The 13,015-nt window shown below is 36.4% G+C and overlaps 2 protein-coding genes across 2 annotated transcripts; one reads left to right on the forward strand and one right to left on the reverse strand.

Annotated features, from left to right (window-relative positions):
• Window positions 1-6,270: 6,270 nt before the first annotated feature.
• On the reverse strand, window positions 6,271-7,191 carry LOC107894467 (uncharacterized). The gene has a single exon (XM_016819740.2). The coding sequence runs from the start codon at window positions 7,189-7,191 to the stop codon at window positions 6,271-6,273; it is 921 nt and encodes a 306-aa protein (XP_016675229.2).
• A 519-nt stretch (window positions 7,192-7,710) lies between these two features.
• LOC107894466 (putative cysteine-rich receptor-like protein kinase 31) lies at window positions 7,711-11,109 on the forward strand. Its single transcript, XM_016819738.2, has 7 exons — window positions 7,711-8,536; window positions 8,926-9,057; window positions 9,138-9,319; window positions 9,870-10,080; window positions 10,202-10,439; window positions 10,538-10,688; window positions 10,775-11,109. Exons 1-7 carry the CDS (start codon window positions 7,711-7,713, stop codon window positions 10,997-10,999), a joined length of 1,965 nt encoding a protein of 654 aa, XP_016675227.1. The 3' UTR covers window positions 11,000-11,109.
• The last annotated feature ends 1,906 nt before the right edge of the window (window positions 11,110-13,015 follow it).

Genomic DNA, 13,015 nt, shown 5'->3' on the forward strand with positions numbered 1-13,015 from the left:
AATAAATATTAAAACAAGAAACAAATAAAAAATATATTAAAACAATTCTTAAAACAATACACAAATTAAAAAATATAATAAAAATTAATTATATTAAAATTAAAATTAAAATATAAATATGATTAAAAATAAAAATATATATATTTATTATATAATTAGGGCCGGGCCGGGCCCGGGCAAAAAAATTTTACCCGACCCGGCCCATTTTCTAAACGGGTCTCGTTTTTTTGCTCAAACCCATATTTTGGGCCTATATTTTTACCCGAACCCTCCCATTTTTCGGGTGGGCCTTCGGGCCGGGTCGGGTAGCTCGGCCCATGCACACCTCTACATTCAATGCACTAATTTTCAATTCTTTATCCATTCGATTTTTCTTTGTATATTTTCTAGAATTTTCTAATCATTTTGGTATTTTTTTTGAACATTTATACTTTTTTTATTTTTTAAAATTTTTTGAATTTATATAATTTTGAATATTTTAAAATATTTTTTATAAATTCTCTTATTTTTTTTAAATAATTGTTGATGTGACATATAAGACAACATAGTGCTACATTAACAATTAATACATGTAGATCACCATGTGGCATCCATGTTAACTTTAACGTCAATTTTTCCATCAAATTTTGACTAATTTGACAAAAAATAATAGTTTGAGGGCTAAATAAAGCGAAAAAAAAGGAAAAAAAAAGGGCTAATTTGATTATTTCTGAAAAAATTAAGGGTAAAAATCGTCATTATTCCAATGTAACACGCGTTCGATTTTTTTGGTCTGTGGGGTCATAGAATAATATCGACATCGGTCTGGGCACGTAAACAAAGCGATGATGCTTCATGGAATTGAGAGAGCTTCATTAGGGACATTTTGACAGATGCAATAGACTGACTTTCCCTGTACAAAGTCTGGGTTTTCTTTCTCCGTATGTGTTGCATACAATTCAAAAAGACTTTTCTATCTTTCTCCATCAACATAAAATCAAGGTATAATTATCGAAAATACCTTATGAGTTTTTAAGTCTTTTTAACTGTTTTTTTAATAGACACTCTTGATGTTATAATTACCTTACTATCTTTTAAAATTTAGCTCAATTTTAATAGTAAACGTGAGTGACCATTACCTCACGATCTTTTAAAATTCAGCTCAATCAATTTTAACTATAAACGTGGGTGACCATCAATCAAACTGCAAGTTAGATTACTTCTCCTGACTTCCTCACCAAGAACAAAGATAAATCCTTTGAATCTAGAGTAAACCATCTAAATATTCTCCCAAGATTCAAACTTTTTCTATCTTTTCTTCTATTGATTTTAACTCAATGTTTCCACCAGTTGTTTGAATCATTGTTTTCAGTTTATATTATCATATGCCTGGATCTGATTTAAAAGTTATTTTTTCCCAACTGAAGAGCTGAAGAGCTGGATCTGTTTAAATAATAAAACCTTCACCACCGCAAAATTCCCACCAACCACAAAAATCCCATATTCACCAGTTTAAACCCTAAAAACACGAAAAAGAGAATACAATTGGTGCAGTTAATTGAACTGGTTCGTATTTGAAAATTAATATTGCAAGATAAAGAGAAGTTAATTGAACTGGTTCGCATTTGAAAATTTACAGTAGCAATTACTAGTTCAAAACTCAAATCCTTACATGGATACAACAAAACCCTAATCCAAAATCACGCTCCAATCAACCCAAAAAAGAAAACCCGAACCCGTTCAGAAACAACAAAATCTATACCCAAAAAAACTTACCAATCTGCCACTGTTCCTCGAATCTCGAAAACCCTGTCGTCAATTCTCTTGTTCTTCCGACAACGAATCAAAGGAGATAAACAAAAATAAATGGTTGATTTTTTTATAAAATAATAATTAATATATTTTATTGTAAATTTTGAAAATTTTGTAAAGTTTGATTTATCGGCAACTCAAGTTAAAATTTAAATTGATTTCTAGAAAAATTTATATTAATAAAAATAAATAGATTCTGCGATAAAATTATCATAAATAAATTATACTTTAATCAGTTAAATTCATTCAATCTATTTTTTTCACGATCATATTAATTGGTCTAATCTCTTGTTTTAAACCAGTACTCTAATCGATTTTCAAGTTAAAAACCATTTTTTATTTTCCTTTTATCTCACTAACAGTTTTATACTTTATTATTCTAGTTTGTGTTGTTAATTATAAATATATTATACTAACCAAATAAGTAACATTTTTATTAAATTGCTAATTTGGAAATCAACATCTCTGTAATTTAAATTTAAAAATTAATAAAAATTGTTTTTAGTCTTTTTAAATAATTAGCTTTTAATTAAATGGAATATATATTTTAACTTTTTCTATAAAATTGATAATTCTATTTAACTATTTTTTAACTTTGATCCCTCAAATAGTAAAAACAAATAGATTCTACGATAAAATTATAATAAACAAACTGTATAAGACTTTCACGTTGATTTTCTAGGCAAGAGGTTGATTTTCCAATGGCTTCTAATAAACCCATCTTCTTCTTCCTCCTTTTAAACATTTCTCTCGTTGAAGCTTCAGAGCTCAAGCTCAGAATCATGGATCAAAGCTGCTTACTGGATATCTACCGCTCCCCTTCCTGTTTCTGATACAAACTCTGCTCTTTTCACTCACCTTTTTGCGTCCTTTGCTTTTATAAACAAAACCTCTTATCAGCTTTTTATCAATTCCTCAGATGAACAATCTTTCTCTAACTTCACCAGTATTGTAAAACTAAAGAATCCGTCCATCACTACTATTTTGTCCATTTGGGTTACAAGATCTTGTTGGATTCTAACTTAGCAAACAAAGTTTGAAAACAACTTAGATGAATGTTTTAGTTGTTTGAAAGCTTAAACGGGAGCAAGAACAAGCAAAAGATGAATGAGAAAAGTGTTTTTCTCATTACCCGAATAAGTGCATGGTTACAAACATAAATAGAACAAAGTTACATAGAAAGAAAACACAGCTTGCTTGTGCAAGTAACTAAAGGTTTACATCAACAAAATGACAACCTAATTTGACTACTAAATCAGCTAAGCACACATTTTAACCTTAGCTGATCAAAGCATACAATGATTACACCATAGACTAACAAAAGTCAACTAGAAGAACAAGGCTTGTCGAATTGCACAACGGATTCCAACATGCTTCAGCCGAGTTTCTGGTTTCATGCATGCAACGTAAGTTTGCATGGATTCTTCAACTTGCTGCTGTCGTTGCCACCTTTTAAACACTCCTCCTTGGCTACAAAGCAGCAAACTCCGATTTTCTTCTTCAAATATTCAAACCTTGAAGCAGCCAATGGTTTGGTTAATAGATCAGCAAGTTGATCTTTTGAGAAGCAGTGAACTAAGCTTATCTCCTTGGACATTTCAGCTTCTCTCACAAAATGATATCTAATTTTAAAATGCTTGGTCTTACCATGAAAAACTGGATTTTTGGCAATGGCTACAGCCGATTGGTTGTCTACCTTAATCACAGTGGCCTCCTTTGGATCAGCATTCAGATCACACAATATTTTCCTAAGCCAAATGGCTTGATTTACAGCAGAAGCAGCTGCGATGTATTCTGCCTCAGCAGTGGATTGAGCCACTGTCTGTTGCTTCTTCGAGCTCCAGCAGAAGACACTTGAGCCAAGGGTGAAGAAGTAGCCTGATGTGCTCTTCATGTCATCAACAGAACCAGCCCAATCACTGTCTGAATATCCCACTAGTCTCAGCTCCTCAGCCCTTTCAAACTTCACTCCACAACTCAGAGTCCCTTTGACATACCTTAGGACTCTTTTTGCTGCTTTAAAATGTGCAACTGTGCAGCAATGCATGAATCTCGATAGAAGACCAACAGCATGCATGATGTCTGGTCTAGTTGCAGTCAAATAGAGCAGGCAGCCAATCAAGCTTCTGTAATTCTTTTCATCCACTCGATCTTCATCTCCTAGGCTGGTGAGTTTTTCTCCTAAAGCCACAGGAGTGCTAGCAGGCTTGCAGTTTGTCATGCAAAACCTGCTCAAAACCTTCGATGCGAATGCCTTCTGGCCTATGAAAATACCTTGTTCATTTTGTTTCACTTCCATGCCAAGGAAGTATGTCATTAATCCAAGGTCAGTCATCTCAAACACAGTTTGCATTTGCTTCTTAAAGGTTTCAATTTCCTCCCTTTTGCAGCCAGTGACCAGTAAATCATCAACATACAATGAAACAATTAGCAAAGTTTTATTACCTTCCTTCTTAACATAGAGAGTAGGCTCACTGGTGCTCTTTGTGAACCCGAGCCTTGTCAGGTAGGTATCCATTCGATCGTACCAGGCCCTTGGAGCTTGCTTGAGACCATACAGGGCCTTTTTGAGCTTGTAGACCTTCTCTTCTTCTCCTTGAACTTCAAAGCCTTCAGGTTGATCTATGAAGATTTCCTCCATGAGAAATCCATTTAAAAAGGCTGATTTGACATCCAGTTGATGCACCTGCCACTGTTTCTGGGCTGCTAAGGCAAACAACATTCTTATAGTGTCCAGCCTTGCAACAGGAGCAAATGTTTCAAAGAAATCGACTCCCTGCTGTTGGCTATACCCTTTCACAACTAATCTGGCTTTGTGTCTGTTCAGTGATCCATCTGCATTATTCTTGATCTTGAACACCCATTTAACTCCAATGATCTTCCTACCTTCTGGTCTATCAACCAGCTCCCAGGTTTCATTCTTTTGAATCATCCTTAGTTCAGCTTCCATAGCCTCTTGCCAGCATTTCTCTTTCGAGGCTTCAGCATAGGAGGATGGCTCAACCATGGTCACAGCACATCTTTCATAGATGTCTGCCAATGTTCTGGTGCCCCTAACAGGCATATCATCAAAATCATCCATAGCTTCATTTTCAACTTCAGCATGTTGGTGATCAAGGTCCTGCAAGTCTTCTTCAGTTAAGCTTGCATCTGTCCCATTCCACTTCCAACAGCTTCCTTCATTGAACTTGACATCTCTGCTTACAATAACCTTTTTGTTGATGGATCAAAGATCCTATAACCCTTCTTCACACTGCTGTAGCCTACAAATACCCCTGGCACAGACTTTCTTTCCAGCTTGGTTCTTTTCTCTGCTGGCACAAGTGCATAGCATAAGCATCCAAACACTTTCAAGTGTGATACGATTGGTTTCTGCCCGAACCAGGCCTCAAAGGGTGTTTTACCTATGACTGCTTTAGTTGGTAGTCTATTTAGTAAGTAGACAGATGTGTTTACTGCCTCAGCCCAGAAGTTGTTTGGCATTTTGGCCTCAAACAGTAGGCATCTGGCCATATCAAGAACAGTCCTGTTTTTCCTCTCACAAACACCATTTTGCTGTGGTGTGTAGACAGTGGTCAGTTGGTGTAGGATGCCAGCATCATCACAAATCTTCTGGAACCTCTGAGACACATACTCGGCTCCATTGTCTGACCTTAGGCTCTTGAGTTTGCTGTTGGCTTGGTTTTCAGCCAAAGCCTTGAACTTGCGAAAGAAGTCAGTGACATCTGACTTTTGTTTCAAAAAGGTTACCCAACAAAACCTGGTGCAGTCATCAATGAACAAGGCAAAATACTTGCAGCCATTTAGTGAGCTGGTCTTCATAGGTCCACAGATGTCAGTGTGAACCAACTGAAGTTTCTCTTGGGCTCTCCATGCCTTGTTGACTGGAAAGGGCAGTCTGGTTAGCTTGCCAAACTGACAGACTTCACACACCTCTTTGTTTGACTCGAACTTAACCATATCTTCAACCAAATTCAGTTTTTGCATTTGCCCGAGTGAGTTGTAGTTCACATGCCCCATTCTTTTATGCCACAAACTTGCCTCATCAGTCTGAGCTGCATATGCTCTTGCTTGCAACTGATTTACATCCACATTGAAGGTTCTATCTTGCATAGCTACTTTTGCCAACACCTGGTCAGTAGCATCTTTGATTGTGCAGATTTTGCCTTCAAACAGGAGAGAGTACCCTTTCTCCAGTAGCTGACCAACACTTAACAAATTTTGGTCAATGTTAGGTACATAAAGAACTTCTGAAATGGTTTTAATACCTGACTTGGTGCAAATCACTGCTTTGCCTTTGCCTTTAGCCTTAAGAAGCTCACCATTTCCAATTCTAACATTGGATTCAAATGAGGTGTCAAGCTCCTTGAACATGCTTTCCTCTGAGGCCATATGATGAGTGCATCCACTATCAATCAGCCAAATCTTGCTGACTTTGCTTGAGCTTGCAAAGCAGGAGGCTGTGAAGACATGTTCTTCCTATGCCTCGATGTCTTCAGCTACTTGAACCTGATTATGATTCTGTGACTGAGCTTTTGGTTTGTTCTTACACACTTTCTCAATGTGACCAAGCTGTTTGCAGCCTCTACACTGAATGTCAGGCCTGTACCAGCAATATTTCTCAAGGTGAGTTGTTCTTTTGCAATGAGCACAGGGTGGAAACTTCTTCTTGGCAGCTTCCTTCTTTCCTCTTTCTTTCTTTTCTGACATAGGCTTCTTGCCTTTGTGATTCGAGCTGAAGCTTGAGCTCTCTCTACTCCTAGCTTGAAAAGCTCCCTCAGAATACTCCTCCATTCTGTTTGCTCTTCTTTGCTCTTGAGCATAGAGAGCATTTATCAATTCTGTCAAGGGAATGGCAGATAAGTCCCTCGAATCCTCCAGGGAAGAAATCTTGGATTCATACTTCTCTGGCAAGGTTGTTATGATTTTCTCCACTACCCTCTGATCACCAAAGTCATCTCCAAGCAGTCTTATGTTGTTGACAGTAGACATTATTCTGTCAGCATACTGCTTGGTGGTTTCTGAGTCTTTCATTCTCAGATTCTCAAAGTCCCTTCTCAAGTTAATGAGTTGTTGCTGCCTGGTTTTGTCTGAGCCTTGAAACTCTTCCTTGAGTTTGTCCCAGGCCTCCTTTGGTGTGTCGCAGGCCATTATCCTTGTGAAGATAGCATCTGAAACTCCACTTTGAAGGCATGACATGGCCTTGTACTTCTTTGCACAGTCTTCATTATACTGCCTTATCTGAGCTATCGTGGGATTAGCTCTTAAGGGTGGTGGTTCAGTGTCATTTTGGACAACATTCCACAGGTCATGTGCCTGTAGATATGTTTTCATTTTGACAGCCCATATATTGTAGCTTTCACCAGCAAACACGGGTGGAGGTGGTGGTGAGAAGCTCATCTTCACGCAGCTTCAAAAACTCTGAGCAACAAAGATAGTTCCTGCTTCTTTTCTTTCAAACACACAGCACACAACAAGAGGCCCTCAAAGACAACAGGCTCTCGATACCATTTGTTGGATTCTAACTTAGCAAACAAAGTTTGAAAACAACTTAGATGAATGTTTTAGTTGTTTGAAAGCTTAAACGGGAGCAAGAACAAGCAAAAGATGAATGAGCAAAGTGTTTTTCTCATTACCCGAATAAGTGCATGGTTACAAACATAAATAGAACAAAGTTACATAGAAAGAAAACACAGCTTGCTTGTGCAAGTAACTAAAGGTTTACATCAACAAAATGACAACCTAATTTGACTACTAAATCAGCTAAGCACACATTTTAACCTTAGCTGATCAAAGCATACAATGATTACACCATAGACTAACAAAAGTCAACTAAAGAACAAGGCTTGTCGAATTGCACAACGGATTCCAACATGCTTCAGCCGAGTTTCTGGTTTCATGCATGCAACGTAAGTTTGCATGGATTCTTCAACTTGCTGCTGTCGTTGCCACCTTTTAAACAGATCTGAGTCCACCACCTTTTCTTTGATTGTTAATGAAACTTCCCGTCGAAAATCTTTCATTGAATCTTCAGTCAAAACAGCCAGGCTTTATGGTTTTCATGGTTTAGACCTTTATGGGTTTGAGCCTACGAATGGCACCAGTTTGGGTACGTTTTTGGATGAATGGCGAGCTGAAGTAGCTTCTGAGTCGAGAAACACTGGTAACACACGGTTGTTATTAACTATGTCGGCTTGTCGCTTGCCAATTGTCAACTCAGTGAGTTATCCTATTGAGTCTGCAAAGCGAAACCTGGATTGGGTAAATATTGAGGCATATGACTACTATGTGCCAACATTAGATAGGTTTCCTGGTTTTCATGCTGCTTTATATGACCCATTAGGAAGGGCCAACACTGATGATGGTATAAAGGAATGGCTAAAGAGAGGATTCCCTGCTGATAAGCTAGTTTTAGGTTTGCCTTACCATGGCTATGCATGGATACTTGGTAACTCGAGTTTCGATGGCATTAATTTAGCAGCTTCAGGGCCATATCTCACTGTTGATGGTTCATTGGGGTATGCCTTTATCAAATATATCATTCTACAAGTTGGTTATGGCGTTGGAGCTGTGTATAATTCTACTTATGTGGTGAATTATTTAAAAATTGGGTGGAATATTTGGATCAATTTCGACGATGTGGAAGCCGTTAAAGCTAAGGTTTCTTATGCCAAGGTGAAGGGTCTACTTGGTTACAATGCCTTTCAACTCTCTAATGACGATAATTGGGTGCTTTCACAAGCTGGTAAGATGAATTCTCTGGTCTCTATGTTGGAACATATCAATTTTACAAAATATTGAATTTTTCAAAATTGACTAGGAAAAATATGTGAAGCCACAACATTCCTGACTCTGTTTGGAGAAATTATTTTATGAAATATTTTCAATAATTTAATAATATTTCAGTAAATTTTTTAATATCATTAATATATAATTTTAGTAATCTTTTTAATCTTGAATCTTGAACCTTACACTTAGAATCTTAAACACTAAATTTCAAACTTAGAATCTTGAACCCTGAACCCTGAATGTTTAACCTTAACTTCGAATCCTAAACTCGGAACATGAAACCCGGAACCCTTACAAAACATTATACTATAAATAATGTAATGAAATTGTATTAATGTTCCACAGCTTATGGAATAGGCACAACTCAGCCGAAGAAACGGCAGTTATTGGTGATTGTTTTGGTTACAGTTGCTGCAATGGTTATCCTGATTATGGCTCTCATCTATGACCTGCAACACAAAGTATTCAAATCACAAGGTAAATTATTTGGACAGGTGAGAATCTGAAATGATTCGAGATGATAATCTTACATTGATTCCACAAGATTTTAATTGCAGGGCTTCTGGGTGCGTTGAAAATGTCGGTATATTTGGTAAGAACCAAAATATCAGCTGAAAGAAAGCAAGAAAATGGTGATCCTAATCTCCAAGCTTTCACTTTCGCTACCATTAAAGTTGCCACTAATAACTTTTCAAATGAGAATAAGCTTGGAGAAGGTGGATATGGTCCTGTTTACAAGGTAAATATACTATTACTTCGATAATGCATTTGAAGAACCATATGTTTTCAGCTTACCTGCAGCAGATTATGAAATTTCAAGGACCAATGAAACTGTTAGCAGTTTACCTCATATTGCTAATAAATATAAAGTATAAAGAATATAAATAAACAATTCTTTATAATTTGAGTAATTGAGTTGAGTGTCTAGCGATCAATGGGCTAACTTATTGAGGTTCATGTACATATATAAAAAGTCAAAAGATGGGCGCTTGAATCCGATGGTGCAAATATAACTTGCGGTATAAGTTATGTATTAAGTAATACTTTTTTGATAAAAAAAATGTGCCTATGTAAAACTCAATACTGCTATTTACACTAATTTATTTCTCTTTTAAGACTTGGTGTATTCTAGAGGCAAAATTATAACGTTAAGGAAAGTGAATCACGCTTCAATTCTATATCTTATTTCTCTCAATTTTTCTTTCTTGTGCCACAAGTTCCTTTACTGCACAACAAATATCTAAGGCAAACTATTAACTGCATTGTGGATTGTGGACAATATATAACAGGGAGAGTTATCAAACGGGCAAGAAGTAGCAGTGAAGAGGCTCTCGAGAAGCTCGAATCAAGGGTTGGAGGAGTTCAAAAATGAGGTCAATCTTACAGCTAAGCTTCAACATGTGAATCTAGTTCGTGTTCTGGGAATTTGTACTGAGAATGAAGAAAAAATGTTGGTTTATGAGTTCATGCTGAACAAAAGCTTGGATTTTTACCTCTATGGTAAGTAATTCTTCATTCTTTTCAACTTACCATGATTGTAAAATACCTAGTTATGGAATGTTATGTCATAAACTTCTTATCCAAAAGAGATAAATGTTATTCATACACTTAACCAATGCAGACCCATTTAAAAGGCATATGTTAGATTGGAGAAAAAGAGTCTCAATAATCGAAGGAGTTACTCAAGGCCTTTTATATCTCCAAGAATACTCAAATTACACTATAATTCACCGCGATATAAAGGCAAGCAACATTTTATTAGATTCTGAAATGAATCCGAAGATATCGGATTTCGGGATGGCCAAGTTTTTCAAGAAGGATGAACTTGAAGCAAATACTAACAGAATTGTTGGGACATAGTAAGTGAACCAGATGGTCTCAAATAATATATATCAGAGTAATTCTCATCTTTTGCATTGCATCTATGCGTAGTTATTAATTCATTGATTCAATGTAGTGGCTATGTTCCTCCGGAGTACGTTAAGAAAGGAATATACTCTACCAAGTACGATGTTTATAGTTTCGGAGTTCTACTTCTGCAAATTATCAGTGGCAAGAGGAATTCCAGTCTGTATGGATGCCATGAAAACTTGAATCTTCTTGAATATGTAAGTAACTTTGAGACACTTTTTTTTCTTCTCCATTTTGCAGTACGAATATTGGAAAATGTATAATGTTGAATGATAATATCCAGGCATACGAATTGTGGAAACAAGGTCGAGGGGCAGAGTTTTCCGACGCATCACTTGATGATTCATTTTCGTCATGTAAGCTCATTACATGTATGCAATTGGAACTTCTATGTGTGCAGGAAAATCCTGCAGATAGGCCGTCAATGGTGGAAGTTTTTACGATTCTCAAGAACAAAAGCAGTGTTGCAATCTCTGTACCTAAGCAGCCTGCATGCAGAATAAATTAAGAAATTAAACACACAAATTTAACGTGGAAAAATCCCTCCAATGAGGATAAAAAACCATGGGCAAAGATAATTTTACTATAATGGCAAAAATAAAGAACCCTCAAAACGTAAACACAAAATTCTCTAAATGTGTTATGAGTTCTAATCTCTAATGGGTGTTTTTTTCTAAGGTTGTAAAAGAGTCTATTTATAGGCTAAATTCATAGGTCAAATAATAATAAAATAATCTAAACTAATCAGTGTTTGATTGAAACAAGTAAACAGAGTTTAGCTGAAAGATTATTTCTCAATTTTTTCTGTTATTTTTCTTGTCCGTTGTTTAATCGAGTCGATCCTAACATAAATTATAATTAATTCAATCAGATAGAGTAGAAGAAAAGAGCCTGATTTGTGCCGAACGCCTACAATATGTTCCAATTCCAATTACCCATGACATCAGACATATCCGCAATTGTAGCACCTTCATCAATGGCGGTTGGCGTAAGACAAAGGCTTTTTAGGAAGTCAATCTCTAAAATCCATATATTTCGTCTAAAATTCGACAAGCTTGCCATCTCCACTCACCCAATTAAGACAATCATGTAAATCTCCCTAAATTTTGAAGAGGGATTACTTGACAAAAAAGTATTTAGATCTGTAAATATTTTCCTGACAACCGTCCACCATCTTATACTTACTGCGCATGACTCTTAACCCCAAAGACATGTGTATTTGCTATTGAGTTGAAGCCGAATTTCATAATGGACACGTTATGATCTCTCGATTGTCGAAGAAGAAGGCCACCATTTGAAATCGGTTGGCAACAAGTGATACGAATCACGTCGTATCATGGTTCGACACAACTCGACAACATCTAGCATGGCCTAAGTTCTAGGGGCTCAAGTTCAAAATGAAGCTTGATCTTAATTTCAACGAGCTCAATTCAGCTAGATTATAGCTCAATGAGCTCGTTTGTTCATTTTGAGTTTATTTTAATTCTTGTGTTTATGTTGCTGGAATAAACTTATTTAGTTAAATTAGTTAATTAGTTTTCAGCTCATAAATAAGTTCAAATTTGATATTTAATAATTTTAGTTAAGTTTCTCAAGTTTAATACATGTTTTTAATATGTTTTTCCTACAGCTTTAATGTGTTTAGAATCTGGTCATTTAATTAGCTTAAATATGTTTTAGTGAGTGTGGCTTAGCCTTGACATGTTTTAAATGTGTCTTGGAGTCAGCCGAATTTAATTTGTCAATTTTAGGACACATTTAACTCTTGTCCAGCCGAATGTTGTTTAAATAATTTACTGTCAATTTAATATGTTCTAAGTTGATTAATTGTGGTTTAAATGTGTAGCTATTTTCGGCATTAAAGAAGCAAGCATGCTAAGTCTAATGTGCTTCTTGCTACAGCCAAATTAATTCGTGTACAAGGTATGGACGGCACATTAATTGAGCTGCTGGTGCATGGAACAGCATTAAAGAGCTGTTGGTGCATAAAATGGCATTAAATGAGTTGTCTAGCATGAATGGCCGACTTCAATACAAGGTGCACTTCCCATGGACGGCCTAGGAGCATGAATCGCGATTAATGCTAGAAGTGTTGCAGGTTGGTGTTTCCCAAGTGGCCATTCGACTAAGGGGTGGCTGAACATTCAATTTCTCAAGCTGGACAATTAATTTCCCAAAGCAAAGTGCATGCTTTCTCCACCAGCCAAACAACCTTTTCACACCTAAAGACCACTCGGTTTTAGTTCACATTTTATGTCTATTGAAGTGCCCCAAAACAACTCATTAAACTCATGAATATTCGGCTGAACCAAGCAGCGCCTAATTAAGGCTCATTCAAGCACAAGGCTGAACCAACTTCAATCAATTCAACTTCTCTTCATTCCTTATGATTTACCAGCTGGAGTAAGGCATCTAGAAGCAACCATTGACGTTCTTCATGCCTAAGAAACTTCAAGGAAGCTTCCTCTAAAATTTTGGAATTTTCAGCTGTCCATTGAGCTATCTTAAGAGCTTATTCGGCTAC

This window comes from Gossypium hirsutum, chromosome A13 (genome assembly GCF_007990345.1).
Source record: "Gossypium hirsutum isolate 1008001.06 chromosome A13, Gossypium_hirsutum_v2.1, whole genome shotgun sequence".
NCBI classification, from domain to species: domain Eukaryota; kingdom Viridiplantae; phylum Streptophyta; class Magnoliopsida; order Malvales; family Malvaceae; genus Gossypium; species Gossypium hirsutum.

Excerpts from the sequence above, each read along its gene's own strand:
- LOC107894466 (XM_016819738.2), top strand. The coding sequence starts at position 7,711 with ATGGATTCTTCAACTTGCTGCTGTCGTTGCCACCTTTTAAACAGATCT. Across the intron at positions 9,320-9,869 it reads GATATGGTCCTGTTTACAAG|GGAGAGTTATCAAACGGGCA; the intron begins GTAAATATACTA and ends AATATATAACAG. Across the intron at positions 10,440-10,537 it reads AACAGAATTGTTGGGACATA|TGGCTATGTTCCTCCGGAGT; the intron begins GTAAGTGAACCA and ends GATTCAATGTAG.
- LOC107894467 (XM_016819740.2), bottom strand. The coding sequence starts at position 7,191 with ATGAGCTTCTCACCACCACCTCCACCCGTGTTTGCTGGTGAAAGCTAC.